At 45.3% G+C, this 19,394-nt stretch overlaps 1 protein-coding gene and 1 long non-coding RNA gene across 4 annotated transcripts in view; one reads left to right on the top strand and one right to left on the bottom strand.

Moving 5' to 3' along the window:
- LOC105686042 (dual specificity protein phosphatase 10) overlaps nucleotides 1-19,394 on the bottom strand; it is a 63,360-nt gene that overhangs the window by 19,869 nt on the left and 24,097 nt on the right. For all 3 annotated transcript variants that reach the window (XM_048660020.1, XM_012400595.3, XM_020852350.2), the window contains one exon: nucleotides 16,071-16,730. In XM_048660020.1, the coding sequence (XP_048515977.1) occupies nucleotides 16,071-16,730 (660 nt within the window). The remainder of the gene's footprint in view (nucleotides 1-16,070; nucleotides 16,731-19,394) is intronic.
- LOC125502198 lies at nucleotides 639-14,749 on the top strand. The gene is made up of 3 exons (XR_007280043.1): nucleotides 639-1,048; nucleotides 1,132-1,359; nucleotides 14,482-14,749. It is a non-coding gene; the product is annotated as an uncharacterized LOC125502198 (long non-coding RNA).

Raw genomic sequence — 19,394 nt, 5'->3', positions numbered from 1 at the left:
AATTATACATGGAACGAAATTTGACAATCGCAGCTCAACGAATAATCAGAAAGATTCGTCGATATGTGAATAATAAATGATCTCTTTCATCGAGGCGAGCCCTCGTGTAAGTTTCATTTTTTCTTTTTTCAACGACTCGATGTTCAGCCGTCTGTCATCACCTACTCGCACGTTGTATCCTCGGAAAAACACGAGCGAGTTACTTCCTCGAGAGATAATTTTCCTCGGAATATTTCTATTTACTTCATACTTCAAAGTGAGTCAGCGTACCTCTTCCCTGGAGTAAAACCGGCGTTCGTTGCTCCGATCAAACGTAACGTAGGTATCAAACGTTCTCACTTGTCAGTGGTACTCGGCATCCATTTTTAACTCGCCAAAGAGCAGCACTACGAGGTATTTCAGCGGTGTCTCACAATTCGCGTCGGGTATACGTGCAGCAGAAATTAGTAGCTGCAGCTTCTTCATGACAACGCGATCGTTAATCCGAGGGCTTATCGTATTACGTGATATCATCTTCATCTATGACGAGTTTCTGGGCTCTTAACGTCTAGACAAAGGTTATCTTTCGGTGTCACATTGCTCATCTTACATGGTATATGTATACACGTATCGTACTCATCGCTTCTCAGACGATTCTTCTAATTTTCTAAACATATATCTATTCTGACCAACGACCACGGAAAGTTCCCGAAGGTCTGCATCTAGATACGAAGTTACATTTTTACTCGGGAAGGACTAGGGTTGTTGTCGCTTACGATCGGACCCTGTAAAAAAGTGACACCCGTGATTCGAGAGACTCGCGTATGTCTCTACGTGCCTTACAATTTTATTTTCACAAGAAATAACCAACGCGGTTACGGAGATATCGAGCGTCGAAGATTCGGCTGACTCGAAGTGAGTTCGAAACACGTTGCGATACGGTACACATCGCGCGGTGTACAGTTAACAGTTGGGTAGTTTCTCGTCTATGTAAGTTTTGAATGGTAACTCGGAGCCGAGGACTCCGAACGACCTTTCTCTTACAATGGTAACTCTGCCGGTGTGTTCGGTGAGTCGATTTCCGATCTACGTACGTATATATATATATATATATATATATACACGCATATCATATATCGTATATATACACAGACGGTGATAGTTCGGTTACACGCCCAGGCGGACAACCAGGTACGCGAGGAACGAACCAACCGACCGACCAACTTACACGCGGGGAGTAGAGAAAAAATTTCATCTCTCCCCGGGTACGAGAGAGAAGGAGGGAAGGAGGTGGAAGGAGGGAACGAGAGGCGTACGAAAGAGAGAAAGATCGAACCGGCAAAGCAGAGTAGGGAGAGGAAGGTGTGAAGGCCGTGCGAGGTGAGCAAGGCACACTCGCCCGAGTGTCTCCTTCCTCTTCCCCGCCCTTACAACGACCTCCGGCTCGAAGTTGCCGTTCAACTGCATTCCACCGGCGGGCTGTTTCATTCGCGCGGTAATAAATAAAGCGTTACTCGATGGGATCATAGTTTTCGGAACGGCAAGTGTCACGCGCTATCTATAAATCCCGAGTCGTTTAGTTTACACTTATTCCATGCATATCGAGTCAACTATACGAGTATATTTATTTCACCGTTCATCTCTGGCCAGGGATTCCCGCGTTCGTTTCGCGGAACATTTCTCTCGAATATCGACCATCTCTCGTCGTCGGTCTTCGTTATAATTTGCTCGTGTATCCGTTTCTATCGCTTCCTTGAGATCCTTTTGCGGAGATTACGAAAATGAAAGGAGATTATCTCATTCGAACTTCCGGAAGAATTTTATGACTTTTTTTTTTTAATCATTTCCAATGAATTGTATCATTCACCGATATTTCCGAAACCGCGCGCGTTTATTTTCGAATCGGAAGATATCTTTGCGGTTAACGTCCGTACGCGATAGTTTTAATTCCGTTTTTTCTGGAAATTAAAAAACAGAAACAACCGAATCCATTTCGACACGATTTCAAAAACCGGTCCATAAAATCGCAAACGACCGAGAACGTCGATATCGGCATTTACACGGAGAACGGATCGGTCGATCGATCGATCGATCGATGACCTGCTGCGCATATACGAACGCTTTTATTCGTCATGCTCTGACTGGCGTACTTTCACTTGCAAAATGCTCATTATCTGTTTGAAAAGAAAAAAGAAAAAAAAAAAATTAATCACCGAGTATGAGCCCTGTAATTGCAGCGTGTATAACGATTACGTAGTACAGAAGTAAAAATTAATAACACACTTCGCTTTTTTTATTACACCTCTGGGGGCTTCGGGACAGTTTTTTCCGTTTCGGTACACGCCATTAAAAATTGATAGATCGTATACACGAAGATAACCGACGTTGAAAAAATTCAGTATTATAAATTATTCTTCGAAACGTGTGTTGAAAAAATGAAATTAGAAGCTAAATGAAACCCGAAGCGAATAGCGGGGGGGGGGGGGGGGCAGAATATCGCGAGCGAGTGTAAAGCGAGGACACTACTTTTCTTTTCCTGTCGCAAAGATTTGCAGAGTTTATCAGTTACAGCAGCACATCCGGCGGCGTCCTGCGTACTCGTACACAAGTGTACATACGTAAGTGTACTCATACAACGAGTGTGTGTGTGTGTAAGCAAGAATATCGTATACATGCACTCGATAAAACAATACGAAAAGCTCTGGCGGAACTGCAGAGCGTGCATCGAGATCGTGTTCGCTCGGACGTAAGTCGAGCCGTCGCGGTGCCAGAGCCCCGTCGTATCTTCTGGAACGCGTCCAGGTTTCGAGTGTAGGTAGGTAGGTAGGTAGGTAGGTAGCCGCATACGCGCGGTGGTCCCAACCGATGGCACGGCGGAGGCGCGTAGCTGCGAGACACGTGCGAAACAAGAGCGTCGCACGTGTCGTAATCCCATTTTCAACCCCACACCTTGTACGCAATTATCGGGCGGGACTGTGTCTGAACATTCGCGTTACACGACTCGTCGGCCGAAATACGAGATCTAATTACTCGAAGGAATCTCCTCCGCCGCACTTGTAGCGCAGAGAGGAAAGAGGAAAGAGGAATTCCCCTCTCCCACCCTCACACGCCGTCGGTTTCGTTTCGCCGTTTATATTTATTTTTATTTTCTAAAATTGTTTACGCCGCTGTCACAATAAGTGTTTACAGCCGAGAGAGCCGAGACTCGGTCGTACCTCAGCGGTGCAAAGTGGAATCGAATCGACGGCGAGGTCGTTGCTGTTGCCGCCGTTCGCGCGAGTGACTCAAAGAGAAAGTTCGTCCAGTCTGAAAGATCAGCGTACCTCCGAGTACTCGACGACCCTCCACCGCTCTACCTGCAGTCAACCTGCGGGACAAGCTTGCAACATTTGCATGTTCCCATAGCTAGAAGAACCTCGAACACGTTGTTGTAACTAACGCGCGAGAACGCCTCCGCGGCGTCTCATGTCATTTTCAACGGTTTTCCTGAATTTGGAACTGGAGCGACCGCGTACGTGACCGAGGTAACGAAAGTCACGAGCATTTCCTCGACTCCGTCGCGCGACGACTAATTAGAATTCAAGCGAGCTCGCATACGCGTAATTTTCCGACACAACCCCGAAGCGACAACGGAAATGATATATTTGTGAGGCTGATGTGGCCTCACAAATAATTAATTAATTGTCCAATTTAATCGTTATCCTGCACACAGCTCGTATACATCGTGGGCGTATGTGTCGCACGTGTGTGTGTGTGTGTGTTAAATGCGTGTAGGTTTTTTCTTAAATGCTCGTTGTGCACGAAACCGTTTCTCTCACATCACCCGTATTTCACGTACCGTACGTGCGATTCTCAAAATACCTGCTCGAAATTCAAAGGATAAACCTGGAGGTGAAGCAATGCCGCGTGAAAAGAAAAAAAAACCACAACAACTTGAGACTCGCTCCCCGAGCCCTTTCCTCTCGGCTCGATTAGAAGATATCGCAGCCTCCTCCGTATCGTCGCAGGACGCGCGTTACGCATATACATACGACGGTGGGAGCTAACTCCTGGCATCGTAATGAATTAGTCATCGTGCAAGCCCTTGACGCGCGCCAACAACTCTCATCTCTCCCTTTTTAGCCCCCTTCCTGCCCTTCCCTTAGGGTCCCCGTGTAAAGTACGTATAGGGATATGTATATATGTATATATATATATTATATTCCCTTATTCAAGTCGCGTCGTTGCGTCATACCCGCGTGCGGTGTAGTTTGGTTGTTGCGGACAACGCATCTGGATCAGCTGTCGATGACAATTATCGTGAGTCACCCGTCCAGTTTAAAGCGTATCAATGACGACCCTTCCCTTTCCCTAGTTCGCTCGACGGCCCAGATTCCCAGGGAACTTCCTCTCCCCCCCCCCCCCCCCCCCGCCCCTCCCTCGGATCACCCCTACGACCGGGGCCCGCACGTAGCACAACCCCAATTTAAGGGCTCATTCGTACGTAGACCAGTCAACATCGTGCCAATGACGCGACTACTGCACCGACCCCCCTCGCACCACCGCTAACAATAAGATATAGACTGACGCACGGAAAATCTCGGCGCGACGAGTACATCGCCCCGTTGAATTTCAAATGGGAATTGATTTTTCAAAACTCGCTCTACCGTATGTGCGAATCCACTCGGAGGGGGTAGGTGTGGGCCTATTCCACGAACGATGACGTCCCTCGATTTTCAGGTCATCCTTCCCAAACTGCGATTTTGAAAACATTTTTCAGTAGATCGGAAAATTCCGAACGGCGGACGATTCTGCTTTCCGCATGAATCGCACCCTTGGAAACGAATAACCTAAGCCTGGAATTTTACTTTTGCGGGGCTCGTCATCGCGGTCACATCGCAGATTTCCGGTGCAAATAATTCGCACTTCCCGGTAGTTTGACTATTCGTCGCGCGAATGACGTGTGCTCACCGAGTACACGTATATACCTATACGTACGTGTGTAAACGGTACATACGTTGCACGAAGTTAATTTGGGTAAGGGTTCCAGAAACGAGGTATAAGTGTAACGTACGTTCATAAGTATATTTACGAATACTGTAACACACGCGACCGCTTCAAAAGAAGCACGCGCGCAGATGCTCCGTGTGGAAGCACGAGAGCCCGTGAGAACGAAGATTAAAAATGGAACCTCGGAGTGGCTGTTCCCCCAATAAACTTTGCGAGCCTTGAACGGATTCTGAAAACTAGGGTTGTCATATCGTATTATTACACGTACCTAACAACTGACCGCGTCGACTCGATGAATTTACCAAAAAGAGGAAACGATGAATAACGTACTGCGCTACATACATATACAGCTGTCGAAGAGATACGTCCGTAGGTGATGTCGTTGTTGAATGAAACTCTCCTCGCGTAATAAAAGGGGGATTTCAGGATGACGCAAATCCGACATAAAATGAATTAACCGGGAACTCTGATGGTATCCGTTGATGTGTACATACGGAAGTTTCACGTCCAACTTATCCCCTCGCATCTCCTAATTTTCATTGTTTGTAAACGTCAATTACACTTTGAACGGTTCGGAAAGATATCATATACCGATTGAGATGAATCGTGGTCAGTTTCACATCTGTTTCTTTTATGAGCCCTATAAAATCCTGCGCATTTATGCTCGCGCGAATATTCGCTGAAGTAAAATTGTTGATTTCGAACAACTGTTTGCCCCCCGCCATAAGGTCGTCACCCTAAAATTTTTCCCGCAATTTTCCACAAATTTTTCCATTATACCGTCCACTCGGTTTATTGCGTTCGCCATGACTCACGGTTCCATTGAGCTATTCCCAATGTTCGGTAGGCGCTAATCGGCTTATATGGAATCAATCGCCGTTGCCATCGAACGACTGGGATCATCTCTGTACAAATTCTATAAATTTTTTCAATAATCTCGTCGTAAATTCGTAGCGATAATAACTCACCACTGCGTAGAAAATGCGAACAGCGCGTATACTGCATCTATGTATGTATATTTAGTGAATGGGTGCAGGTTTTTGCCAAGATATTACAGGCTGAAAAGGTCCTTTCCGACTCTGTTTACCCAGACAGGTGTCTATGCACATATTTATTTTCAATTATTACCCTCCTATCCGAAAACAATTTCACTTGGGTATGTATACGCAAAAGAACCGCCTAAGAATTAGCGAAATATAAAAGAAAAAACTGATCTTGTCTCGCACTTCAAATTTGACATTTTTTTCCGAAAGCTGAGAGTTATCCCCACGAGATGTAAAAATAATTTCATTCGGTGTAATGACCCATAATAGATATACCTGCCTACCTGTCGTGTACGCGTACGTCCCAACTCATGTGGCGTAATTAGGCCCGTCTGGTCTGCAGATCGCGCAATCAGATGCATTTTTACAAGACACCTGTTACCACCACCGAGATGCAATCACTTTCCCCATTACAGTTAACGTTCGCACCGCGCAACGTCGAACAACAGCGTGCGATTCTCGCTCGTTAATATTAATTCCCCCTCTACCGACAAAGAAGGGTGTTCCACTCTCGGATCACGCAAATTTTGGTTTTCTCCCAAACGTGAATCTTTTCGTTCTTCCCCGTTACTCGGCAGTATTTTGATATTGTCAATTTTTTCTTCGAGGAGTGAAAAAAAAATTGGGAAACATCAGAAATGAGGATAACTTCATCGAATGACTCACTTTTGCGTAGACCCACATAGAACGAAGCTTCTTACGTGATCCATTTTCACGTTCGTAATACGTATACGTATATAACACCCGCGCGGTGTATATTATATCGTGTACACTCTCACATCCGCACCGCTGTAACTTTCGCAAGTTACTTAATCACTCGGGGAGTTCGACGATCGCTAGAAAATTGATCGTTGCAGTCGACTTGTCACGTGAGTCGGGTTATATTTGTTCCAAGTTATTTCAAGTAGTTACTAACAAAAGATATCTCTGGAAGCATATTTTTAGTACAGAAATATAAGTCCAATAGCACTTCAGTTTCAATCTAGTACATCATCTATACAATGAGTCAGAGAAGGGGATTTCGGCGTCAAGGACGAATCTCGATTCGAATCGCGATTAAATTCGAAAATAATATTAATAAGTATTATCTAATAAAAGGCGTGAGCGGTGAGTTGGAAAAAAAAATAAATAAATAAATAAAACAAAAAAGATAAGATAAAAAAATAACAATTGGAAGCGATGGTTGAAGAAAAAGAAGCCAGAAAATAAGCGGGCCGAATAAAAAAAAAATCATTGCGATTATGTTCTTAGATAAAAATTTGTGGTAAAATATTAATATGCGCAGCTGAATTAAGTTTTTGTTCTAGCTGGTGACATTCTTATCTCGCTTAACAGCTACAGTACCTAATTAACTCACTGCGCATTGACGTGTGACGCATGTTTGAAGTGATGCCCAATCGTGCTTTCTTTATCTGCGGTCATAATATTTTTTTGGTTTTTCAACTATACAAATTTAAAACCACGTTAGCTATAGCAACTATAAAAATAAATACGTACTTCCACTACTATAAGATTGTGGTATACCGATAAGAATATACTTTTTATCCGATTCGATTTGATAAAATTATTTTTTTGAAAATCGAGTGAAAATTTTCAACGGAATTTTCAACATTTCGACAGATACCTCCCGTATATATCGATGTACGGTATTTGGTGTCATGTGTCTTCGTAAACGTGTGTTCAATACCGTAATAGTTATCAACGAATGACGATAGTATCTCTTCGGAGTACATAGAGTGGCGGCATATACGTCAGACTTGAACAACGGACGAATGACCCCGTAGCCACGGCCACGGCCGCGGGCGCACCGGTGACTCATTTCATCGATGCAACAGTCTGTAAAACTCACACGTGTGTACATCTATTTCGCACAACGTGTGCGTACCTACCTATACAGTCGTATTACGAAGGAATATACCTTGGTTATCATATCGCGGCCCAGGGAAAAATACAAAAAAATCAGCTTCACGAATGTAACCGATATACACGTGTATTCCTGTAGAGATATCTTAGAACACGTATATGTATACATCAAATCGATTTGATTTTCATCTCATTCGAATCATCACCCGATCGAGTATACGCGACGACATGTACAACGATCGCGAGTTTGCAACGTACACCGGTGTGGCTTGAAAATATTTCTGATTTATTCGGTATCATCGATAACGTCATTTCACCGTGATTCCGGATGGATCAAAGTTTATATGGAAAAAGTATGAGCCGACAGGCAAAAATTATAGGACTAGATGCGCGTTCCCAGTCCACCCGGTACACCGAACTATAATCGAACACAACGTCATTCGTTAGTGTGTACCTAAACAGTGCATGACTAGCACAAGTGAGTATACAGGTGTGATAATTTAGTCACTGTTTCGTGGATGAAACGAAAAAAATACGACCCATGTAACGTAGGGAAATTTTCCGTTTATTGACGGTAAATTTATACCTATACCGCGGTGGTGCAGGTGCACAGGTAAAATTGGTAATACAATATATCAATCATAGTTTATACGTATCGGATGTGATTGCACATATAACGTGTGCAGTCATCGATTTCATGGATGACTTTCGTTAAAAAGCTTCTGCATTCGATGTTCTGCCTTATATATTAGCGGTTTTGTTCGGCGTACCGCGTAAGGTCGTCGTTTCTGTTAGATTTTGCTGGATAGTTTTTAATAAACACGGATATGGATACGTGCGCGTGCACATTATTTACCTGAACGTATGTACCGTACGTGTACACACCGTATCTCAGACTCGAATGCAACGTCGATCGGCGTGAGTCATAAATTTGTTTTTACTTCAGTCGACCACCAACTGCAGCTGAGGCGCTAGCGATCTGCAGCGCACTTTGAATACATTCGATATTATCATTTCGATTACGTGCATCGTATCCGTGAACCACATCGTTTTTGTTTTTTTTTTTTTCTTCCATATAACGTCCGATTAATAGGATAATAAAATACCAACGATCAGTTCCAACTCGAAGATCAAATCTCACGGATGTGATATCACAGCAGCGAAACTTGGCGGTGGCTTGCGCGGGGTGGTTTCGTTACGTGTAGGTCGGTCGAATTTATAACTGTGACGTTGCAGTTGACGAGACGTTGGTCCTTTGTTTTCTATTATCTCCGATGTCGTTTGTTCGCTCCATTGACCGCTTAGGGGGTTGCCGGTCGTCATTCCCGCCCTCCGTGTAACGCGACTAATGCACCGAGAGTAACGAGATAAGAACGTGCGACCCGATGAGATACGACGAAAAAAAGAAATGACCAGGAGAACCGTATACCGCGCACTCTATTTCGTCATTTTCCGTTCGTATCGCTCGATCGTCATTCACGCGAAGGAGAGAAGAAAGCGAGACTTTCAAAAGCTCAGGAGATTTTCATTCGTTTTTATTTGCCCGCAAAACGTCCGACTTTTTCAGTCACGATTTTTCATCAATTTCTTTCGCTTCGCTAATTTTTCTATTTCCTTGAACACGCGATGTGCAGCTGATATGTGAATCATGTAATACCCCGATAGACGTATAATAAGACCGGTAATTTTGGATATTTATCGCGTGTATAGTAGTTAGTGGCGAGATAGAGTCATCGAAACGTGGGTGTCTCGGGTAGGCGTTAAGAAGGCGGCCGGTATACGACGATTCGCACGTATTGTCGAGTCTTCAATGAAACTTGCTAGTCAATTGTTGTACACGTACGTGATCACCGGCCATATAGGAATCCAATGAATTCCGTGAATCGACCAAGAGCCGAATGATCGCACACTTTTGCTACCTTTTGTCGTTAAATCGTTGTCACAGACGAACATCTCGATTATACGAAGACTCTGAGAATTGTTTCGATTATTAATCGCTGTCGGTTGATTAATTGAACAAATCAATCATAGAACTGGGTATTGTAATCGCTATGATACTAGCGATTGCGTAGATCGAGTTAATTAGCTATCGGACGTCATCTCCGCACTGCATGACGCCCGATTACCGCATTGAATCTTTAAGGGGTAGATGTGTGACTCGATGCAATTTTACGCAAGCACCGACGCATATAACTTTACGGTCGGGCATATATATGTATATACATTAAATCGCAGATGTGCTTCGGCACCACTCTGTTTATTATCGTTGATGGGTATTCGGTGTAAAATTAGTGTAAGCGTATAATACAGAAAATTGAAGATCCAGCGATCTTGCGGGATCGCCTATGATTTTTTCCTCCAATCCCACGAGTTACCTAAACTTGCGCTGCATGTATTGTTTTTTTCTATCTTCATGTCGTAACTACTTTTTTTTTTTCTTTTTTTTTTTTTTTTTGCATCGATCACTTTGTTAAACATGACGTCCGTGTGCGTGCATAGATACGTAACATTTCGAAGTCTGCACATGTGCATGAATAACCGGACGAGTAAACTTGGGAATAATATGCAAGACACTTGCTAGTGGTATGGAGAATGGTTTATTTTTGACGAATCGAAATGAAAATGGAGATGAAAAGATCGTTTTGTTCGACGCATAATAACGTTACGGTAGCGCAGGCTGGCTCTTCAGCTGCCGGTGCTGCCGGCGTTGCAGTTCGCATCGGAAAGTACAAAGTTGTAGATGACATCAGTGAGTCGGATAAAAACATCTCTTCGAGGAGGTGCGAGATAAAGCGACGATAAACGTGTACTTACTTACGTCAAAAGTGATAATTAAATGATCTAACGCAATCGCGCTAATTGACCTTGTACAAACTGCACACCGTACGTTCTCCGCGATCCATCCCGACCCCGCTGCACTCGAACGATCGCGATACGCGACACGCGTATTTTTTTTCGAAATTCTTCGATCGATTCGCGACGATACGCGTGAATCGATGGAAAAATTTTGTTTTTTTTTTCTTCTCGCCAAAGTCTGCTCGCGTAAATGGGTCGTCGTCGTCGTCGTCGTCGTCGTCGTCGTCGTCGAATATTGCAGAATTTCACGCGCTCTCACGCGTACGTCGTTCGAAAGGAGAGGAGAAGAAAAAAAAACGAGGGCGAGAGAGCAAGAGAAAAAATTGAACCACAAGTAACACGTACAATAAGTATGTTAGGCACTCACAAAAACCACGTCACACCTATACGTACTCGTACCCCGACTTATTCGCGACGCGCGAAGCCTATGAATGGGCTTGTCACGCGTTATATAGACGCGAGCTTATTTATAGTACCTACACACTAATTTTATACTATATAATCCTACTTAGGCCTATCACGTAGAGTATGTAGTTATATATACGTATACACCTAGGCGACTAATGGTGGAGCGATGTATGCTACACACGTGTTGAATCTAATACGTATTTTCATGGATTATAAATCAATCTGTATCACACTCCGTGTACAGAGAACGCGCGCGGGTATACTTGAAAATCGATACCGCGTTCGCTGTTGCTGGATAAGTTGCTTGAAAATAATGAAGAAAAATAAGTGAAAATTATTCGCGTATAATTGGCAGTGAATTCACGCCCTGGTATTCCGGTTGAGCTCTACCTCGATATACATACATCGCTACGTGAATTCGATTCCAATTGCCTGATTTCGTTAACGTACACGATACGTTCGATTATTTATCACGTATACATATACGCGAGTGTAACACTCGTCGCTACATACCCGTCCTGCGAGAGCGCCCCAATGTGCTTCGTACACATTATATGTATAGGTACCTAATTGCCGAGGAATTAGTTTCAATTGATGTCTGCTGTCGTGATGTAACTAATTGCCATTTACACCCTCAAACAACCGATGCCACCGATATACGTTGGTACACATGCGTTTGTACTTTTTGTGTTTTTTTCTTCTCTTTTACGAATACCTCGAGATCGTTTTCGCGGATTTTGCCAAGCTATAGATCGTATTTTCTTGATACAAATGTTCGACGATGTAGTTTTACCTATGGCGCAATCGGCTATACCGAATATTATAATACCGAAGTTTCTCATGGTGATGTTACTTTCTAACGGTTGACATGAATATAGCCGCGGCGTAAACGGTGTAAATTTTGAAATGTATCGAGGGAACGATCGCTGGTCGGCGGTAATCACGTTTTAGCATGTTCTTTTTTTTTGCCCATCCGTAGAAATTTTTCGATTTCTCTCTTAGTTTTTGACGAAAGTCGTCAGTCTCGTGCCGATATGCACGGCGTACGAGGGGGCCGAAGAAAATATACGTTCGACGCCCGGTGGAGATATGAGCGTTTCTATTAGAATCGCTCACGATTAGCTCATCGGTGAATATGGCTCAGCTTAGGTTGGTTGGCTTGAGTTACGTCTGCTTCGCCGGGCTGACTGACTGCTCGCCCGATGCCTACGTTATTATACCTCGCCGTCTGTCTTCTCGACGTATATAACGCGGCGATCGGAAGAACACGAGAGAAGCTCGTGTGTCATCCGCCATTCGTCCGTTCGGATTTTGCTATACTCGCCATTTGCCATTCGTGGACCCACCGACCGGCCCGGCCAATCCACCGAAGACCTTGACAAATCTGGTTCCGCTTCGATACTGTATAGCTTATAAATATAACCGTATCCATACTCCAGGGGGGAAACGTTTGCGACATCATTGAACCCCGTGCCTGATGCGCGTTTTATTCGATCGTCGTTTCAATTATTACAGGACACCGACACCGGATCGTCGATCGGATTACCCGCAATTGCTTCCGCACCGCGGAGTCGTTGCTCCGATATTTTGCGAAAATGTGTCGCCGATTTTGGAATTTGGATTGCATTGGATTTATTGTTGGTCGGTTTGCGATGCAGCTGATCGTAAGTGTCGAAATGTCTTGACGTCGTCTGACGTGAGATTGGAGGAGAATTGATTCGTGCAATTGTGAGCATATAGGTGCAATCGGTTCATGGAATTTTAATCGTTTCGTATGTCCCAATGGCCGATGACCCCGCGAAATGACGTTCAGCTGGATCTTCTGATCTTCATTTTACAGTCAAACTTATGGGATCGTTCGTATGTCGAAACGGTTTCTGAGAGACGTACAATGGGTCATATTTTCGGTGCTCCGTATAATTACGGAGATTGGTATGAGCGCCGTAAGGGCGGTTCTCGACTAGGCGGCACCAGAACAGCAGCAGATCTCCGGTCGCTACTGTGCTATTGGCAGCGGCGCAGCGGCGCATGTGCTTTGTATAAAGTATCTGGCTCCTGACGTCAAATTGTGCAATAGCTCTATTATTAATGATTGCTATCTCGACGTCATCCGGGCCAGACTGCGCGGCATAGAGGCAGAAGAAACAAATCGAGTCGTTGCAGGCGACACGCGAATTAAAAACGAAATTGTATCAATCAAACGAATGCGAACTCTTCGTTTCGAACGTACGTCGAGCGAAAAGATTCCGAAGCTATCCTCGCGTGATGCACACCGGAGAAAAAAAAAAAAAAAAAATTCCTGTCCCCAAATTCCGACGCACCAGACGATTCCGTCGACACCCTCCGTCTCTATCTCCTTTCCGATTGCGAGATAAAAATTTGTACTACAAAAAATATGAAGAGAAACGGCGTTTCCTCATTTTTCTCGGCTCTTCCGCGACAGCCTGGAAAAGGAAGGAAAACTTCTCTCGTCTGATAAACTATTGTGCGCAAATACAGCGTCGGGATGGACGGTCTTGGCTGAAGCCACTCGGTGTGACTCACTACTATGAATAGATTCCCTCCTGCTAGCTCCTCTCTTGTCTCTGGCTCGGAATCGGGAACTCACGATGAGAACGAACGAGTCAAACACCAACCTCTTCGTACCCCCTTTTTTTTTTTTTTGTCAGAGATATCGTCGCTATAAATTCATGGGGCGGCAAGCACAAAGAGATGTCGCATATTTTATCGCGTTCGCGCTACGTATTCGTTTACGTATACGTTAGGTCAAAAACTAACGCAGTTTACGTAGCTCGCGAGGACGCCGAAGGATGTTCGCTCCGAAACTTACAATTAGCTGGTCACGTGACCTCCTGGACTGCAGTCCTTGAATAAATGACAATTTGAAACCAGTAGAATGTACAGAGATTGAGAAAATCTATCGATGGTAATACGGGTCGTAGCGCAATGAGAAAGTTTACCGGTCGTCGTAAACGAATAAGATACGACTTCGCTGTTGTAACGTGAAATTAAATTCTTCGGATGAAAAAGATGATCGAGGAAAGGCTCGGTACTTGAGTTTTTTACGACACTGCCTATGCATATATGTGTGTGGATTTCTTTTCACAGTTCAAGTACCTATACGTGTCGCGTTAATCGCCTTACATACACGCATACCCACTTCCAAAATTTTACATGACCTCAGAAGTTGTCAAGAGTAGATGTGTCACGTTGGCTCAATTGCCAAAAATTATTTCAGTTTAGTTACATTTGTTGTATTTTTAAAACGTTGATTTATTTTAACACTTTTCCTCATTTTCTTTCTACTTCTCTGTTTTTTTGTTTTTTTTTTTTTTTCTTCTAGCTGCTGTGTCCGTATCGGAATCGATGCAGTTTTTCTTCTTCAATTCGGACAGCTTAAGCCCTACAAATATCTTCAGCAAACCCATCGGATATAGTTTCCGTATCTATACGTACAGTTCGCGTACGCGCTTCCCTGGTCTTAAACTATATCCGTTGATTCGCAAACTTTGCCAACCTCTTTACGAATATCATTCGATGCAACGGAGACTCGAAGATAATCGTTTCGCTGAAGGCTCTTCACGCGTTTCCTTCTGCTCCTGCGCATCACGTGTGTAGAGGTGAGTATTAACGTTTGCTCGTTCATTTATCTATTTGTGAAAAGAGTAAAAGTGCAACCCTTTGGTTCAAGAGACTCCGAGGGTGTTCGCGGAACCTTAAAGAGTACGAGGCTAGTGGCTGGTTATAAATGAATAGTGCCCGAGGCTTGGTTGTTAACGGCCGGTCGCCCGCTGATGCATCGACTTCAACTACCAGCGAAGCTAATTCCGGACCAACGAGGCGTATGCGTAATTTACAATTAAATAAAAAAAAAAGAAAAAAAAAAAACAAAATCGATTGAATTTCGCTAAAGACTACGGATCTCTCGGGGGAGATTTTCGCTCGGGATGAGCCGTTCCGAAAAGATAGACGCGACGTAGAAATGGATATACATGTATACTGCGCGTATTGTTTACGAGTGAAAGAAAGAAAATAAGAGAAGAATAAATAAATAAAGATAACGTACAAGAGCCCATGTGGAGTGATGTTTGTAATTTACGCGAGTTTGCGAGATGTTTTCGCATCTAACGCGGAGACTCGGGTTGTATAGGCGTTTGTTTTGAATACGAAACATCGGTCGTGAGACGCCTTTACAACAGTAGTTGAGTCGTGCAATGGTAGGCGTGACGTCATCTCTCATTAATATCCCGAAACGCAATCTTCATTAATCTCTAAACCCGCCTTTCACGTATTCGCATAAATTATTTGCATCGTGTACGCTCACCGACATAATTTTTACCCGGGGATAATCCACCTGCCGTGAAATACCGAAATGGATTTCACGAATCCCCCTCATTACTGGGAGTTCATCGATTATGTTCACCACATAATGTTATCATAATACCGTCTCACATGAATTGCTGGAGCGGAGGTCTTGCGAGACTCGAATTGCGGAATGTAAATAGTCGAGCTTCGCTGCATGAAAGAAAAAAAAAAAAAAAAACAAAAGCTAACCAGAGGAATAGAAGGGCAAGGAGAAAAGAGTTGTGGCGTTAACGGAACGACCACGAATGGGCCATAATTTGTCGGTAGCGTTGTCATCATTATTTCGGTACTTTCTCGCTCGCGATCCACGTGAGCTACGAAATCCCCACAGTGCGCGGGCGCCGCGGCGCACTGTCCTGTAAACATAATCATCGTCCCGCACGAGCTTTCGGCTTATTCGCTCTTTCTTTCCGCAAGTATGTGGGAATCTTCGACGCAATAACAAGTTGGATGTTTTTTCGTCGCTACGCGACTTCCCAACAGCGGCAATTAGGAGGCACGTACGTACGTACCGTACACGGCATTATTGTAAAATAGCGGTGGAAGAAACAAAGAGGGAAAACTTACCGAGCAGGAGAGCCGGTTCACGATTATCCTCGACGAGGGACGTGAGCACGAGAAACAGAGGATGCTGTACGGGAAGATGCTCCAGATCGGCGGTGGAATCGTCGTAAACGACGACCTCCTTGAAGCACCTTTTCCTCAGCAGTTCCTTCCCGTCGCGGGTGGTAGCGAGATCGGCCAGGGAGGCTTTTCCCTGCTGAAGACGACGTCGGTTGAAACGGTCGGAACAGTTGATGTTTATGGCGCCGCGAATGTGGTTCACGTTAAAGGCGATAAACGGTCGGCAGTCGAGCAGCACGATTCCAGCGCCCGGCGGCACTCCGGGACCCTGACGTTCCAGACGACGCGCCAATTCACCAGGACTGAGGGCTACGGCGTGCTGAAGAACGAGGGAACGCTGGAGGGTGCCGCTCTCCGCGCAGGGGCTCGTCGGGAGGCTGACCGTTTCCATTTTGCACCGCTTCGGCGGACCGCAGGGTGAAGTTAACGACGTCGGATAGAGCGACGTCGACGTCGCGAGGTGGTCCGTCGGCGGACCTGGTTCACTCAGACTCCTGTTCAGAGCGAGTTTGAGACCGTCGCGCGGCCGCCCAGCAGACACTTCGCAGCATACCAGGGTCGTCATTGCCCTGACGTCACCGAGTCGGGTTATATCTAGACCCGCTGTAAGGAGAAAGGGAAGGTATAGTTCGGTATATAGCAGCGGCATCGGAGTTAGTGCCGGGTGCCGAGTGCAGAAAATCATCATCCTCGTCTGTAAGCTTGCCAAACGCGTATTCTCTGTGCACCATATGTCCCTACGTACCGTACATCAACAATTTATCGTCAGGTCATCGTTTACGCTTCGGTAAAGAGCGAAAACGATATTTTTCAGTCTTTCAAGTTGACTTCTAGTCCTACCACCGACGGTCTCAATGGCCCGTTTCAAATTGTCCGTGCATCGTTTCTCAATTCTATTTCGCAAACGAGATTCCTTCTGAGATCTTCATTCTCGTATATCGACTTCGTTTAATATATCGAAAATGTCCTCTCGGACGGAGGATCGACAAAATTTCCGATTATTTTTAGAAACGCTACGTTGACGCTGACCTAGAATTTGCTCACTACTCTCGACGGAAAATAACTAGGTATACGTTGGTTCTTCGGAACAATGATCCTAACGATCAATCGAAAGTTGCTTCGATGTGAGATTTAGACGAGAAAAAAGGTAATTCAACATTGCCGTTTTTTTTCCGTTACGAAAAAAATGACTTTGCATCGCATGGGACGTCAGTCCGGTATCTGGAAAAATACCTGTTCTAATTTTGGCACGCCGCGACTTAAACGGTGATAATAAATAATTTCAGTCTTTGCACATGTGTTTTTGTCTGCAAACGGTGTGATTTCATCGTCGGAACATGACTGTCGATTTTGGAACACACACGCTCGCTTCGCAGCCGGGTACGTCGTTACGCGTGCAAAATTTCCAGCGGAAAGCGAGAGACGAGAAATGAGAGAGAAGAAAAAAAAAACAAAAAAAAAGAAAAAAGGTAAATCTGAATCGGGGCAAAAGGTGGTGTGCGGCCGTTTGACTGCCCCCGTAATTACCTACGGGCGAAAGAGGTCCCATCGGTTTGCCCACGTAACGTGCAGCGCGGAGTCCCTAATTGTAATTCTACACGGTCAACGGTGGATGGTCCCCGTTTCCGGTCGTGACTGAATTTAATTATTTTTACAGTCTATTTATCTGCACCCGCGGGGCCATCGGCTCGCGCAGTCATTCCTCTCGAACGTCGCAGACCTCCGTTCCGCGGCATCCCTCCCGGGGGGGATCTGGACCAGTTCTTATCGCGGTCGGACCAACCGAGGCAGGGGCGAGGAGAGAAAAAGAGTAAAACGGCCCCGCCGGGATTTATTAGATATAAATACTATAAAGAGATCGCGGTGGCTGGGAGGAGGCGGCGCGGCGCGGCGCGCGGAGGTATAATTGTGATTGGCGTGCATACACGCGGCCGTGAGGCGATTTGAGTTTTAGATTTGCGCGTGTCGTTTGGCCCCCGCGTCGTGAGTCAATTACTAATATTAGAAGCGGTAATACCGCCGGTAGCGTACATAAGAGAAGTGCCGCGTGTATATCTACCGGGTGTTGCCTTCCCGCGTATAACTCGCTGCGTATTTTACACTTGCGGAAATATACGAAGGCGAACGAATAAGCGCGATAAAATATATTTCGCAGGTTGAACGTTGAACGTTGAACGTGAACACGGGCGAGCCGCGATCGTCGCGGCGTCGTACGGTTTGTATCGGCCTACCCTGGCCCGGTGGTGCCTGTATGCGCCCAGACTCAACTCGGTTGGTTCCCTCTTTTCTCCGCTCCGCTCAATCCGCTCGACTCCGCGGTTCCCCCCCCGACTCCTGCCCACCCGACTAACTCCCTCCCTCCCTACCTCGTGGACGGTGAGTAAACGTAGAAGAATTCCGACGCGGCATATAGGTAGGCAGGGGATTCTCGAGCGAGCAAGAGAGCACCGGACAGGTGTACCTCGAGCACCTGCTGGTGCTGCTGGTGCTGGTGCTGCTGCTGCTGCGTCGTGGCAACGCCCTGTTCCCCTGTTGCACCTCTTCTCCTAACCGGCGACCCCTTATAGACTATTTTAGAGAGCGGCGAATCACATTCAGACCGAAATCCGTTCGATCGAGAGTTTGGGAAAGCTTTACGCGAGGCGAACCGGAGTTCTACGTGGAATCGTACTAGTAGTTTCAGAGAATTTCGCGCTACGTTATGGTCTAACCTTCGCCATTGATCTTTGGCACCGAATTGAAACTTTTTTTCTCACTGATATCAATTTAAAATGCTAATAAATTTTAGCCGACGTTCCGAGTTATGGGTCTTCGAGTTCCGTCGAAGTTTCACGTCGACCCGACGCGCATCGCCTCGCGAAGAATCTTTCTCTGTAAAACAATCGACCTTATCGTCTGCAAATTTGTAAAGATGAGCGAAAAAAATCATCGAACGAACCCTGACCGTTCAAAATCATTGGAGAACGCGTTCAATTGCGACAATTGGTTTTCCACATCTACTTACATAATCGTGTTTGAGATGCGGTAGATCCAACACACTCGTGTATGACGCACGTGACAATTCGCGCGGGCCGAAACATTTTTTTTTCACTTTTATATTCGTCTATGACCTAACTGGAGCTTTTCGAAGCACGAGACCTGCGGTGTGACGTGGTATCGCGAGTCCGTCGTTTATTTTGCATTTCAAATTTCAACTACATGCGAAATTTCATTTCGTACGGGTGTAACGGCCGGTATTATTCGGCGCGGGAAATTTTGAAACTCGTC

This window comes from Athalia rosae, chromosome 1 (genome assembly GCF_917208135.1).
Source record: "Athalia rosae chromosome 1, iyAthRosa1.1, whole genome shotgun sequence".
NCBI classification, from domain to species: domain Eukaryota; kingdom Metazoa; phylum Arthropoda; class Insecta; order Hymenoptera; family Athaliidae; genus Athalia; species Athalia rosae.
Note: the sequence above shows the minus strand (reverse complement) of the source record. Positions and strands in the feature narration are given on the sequence as shown.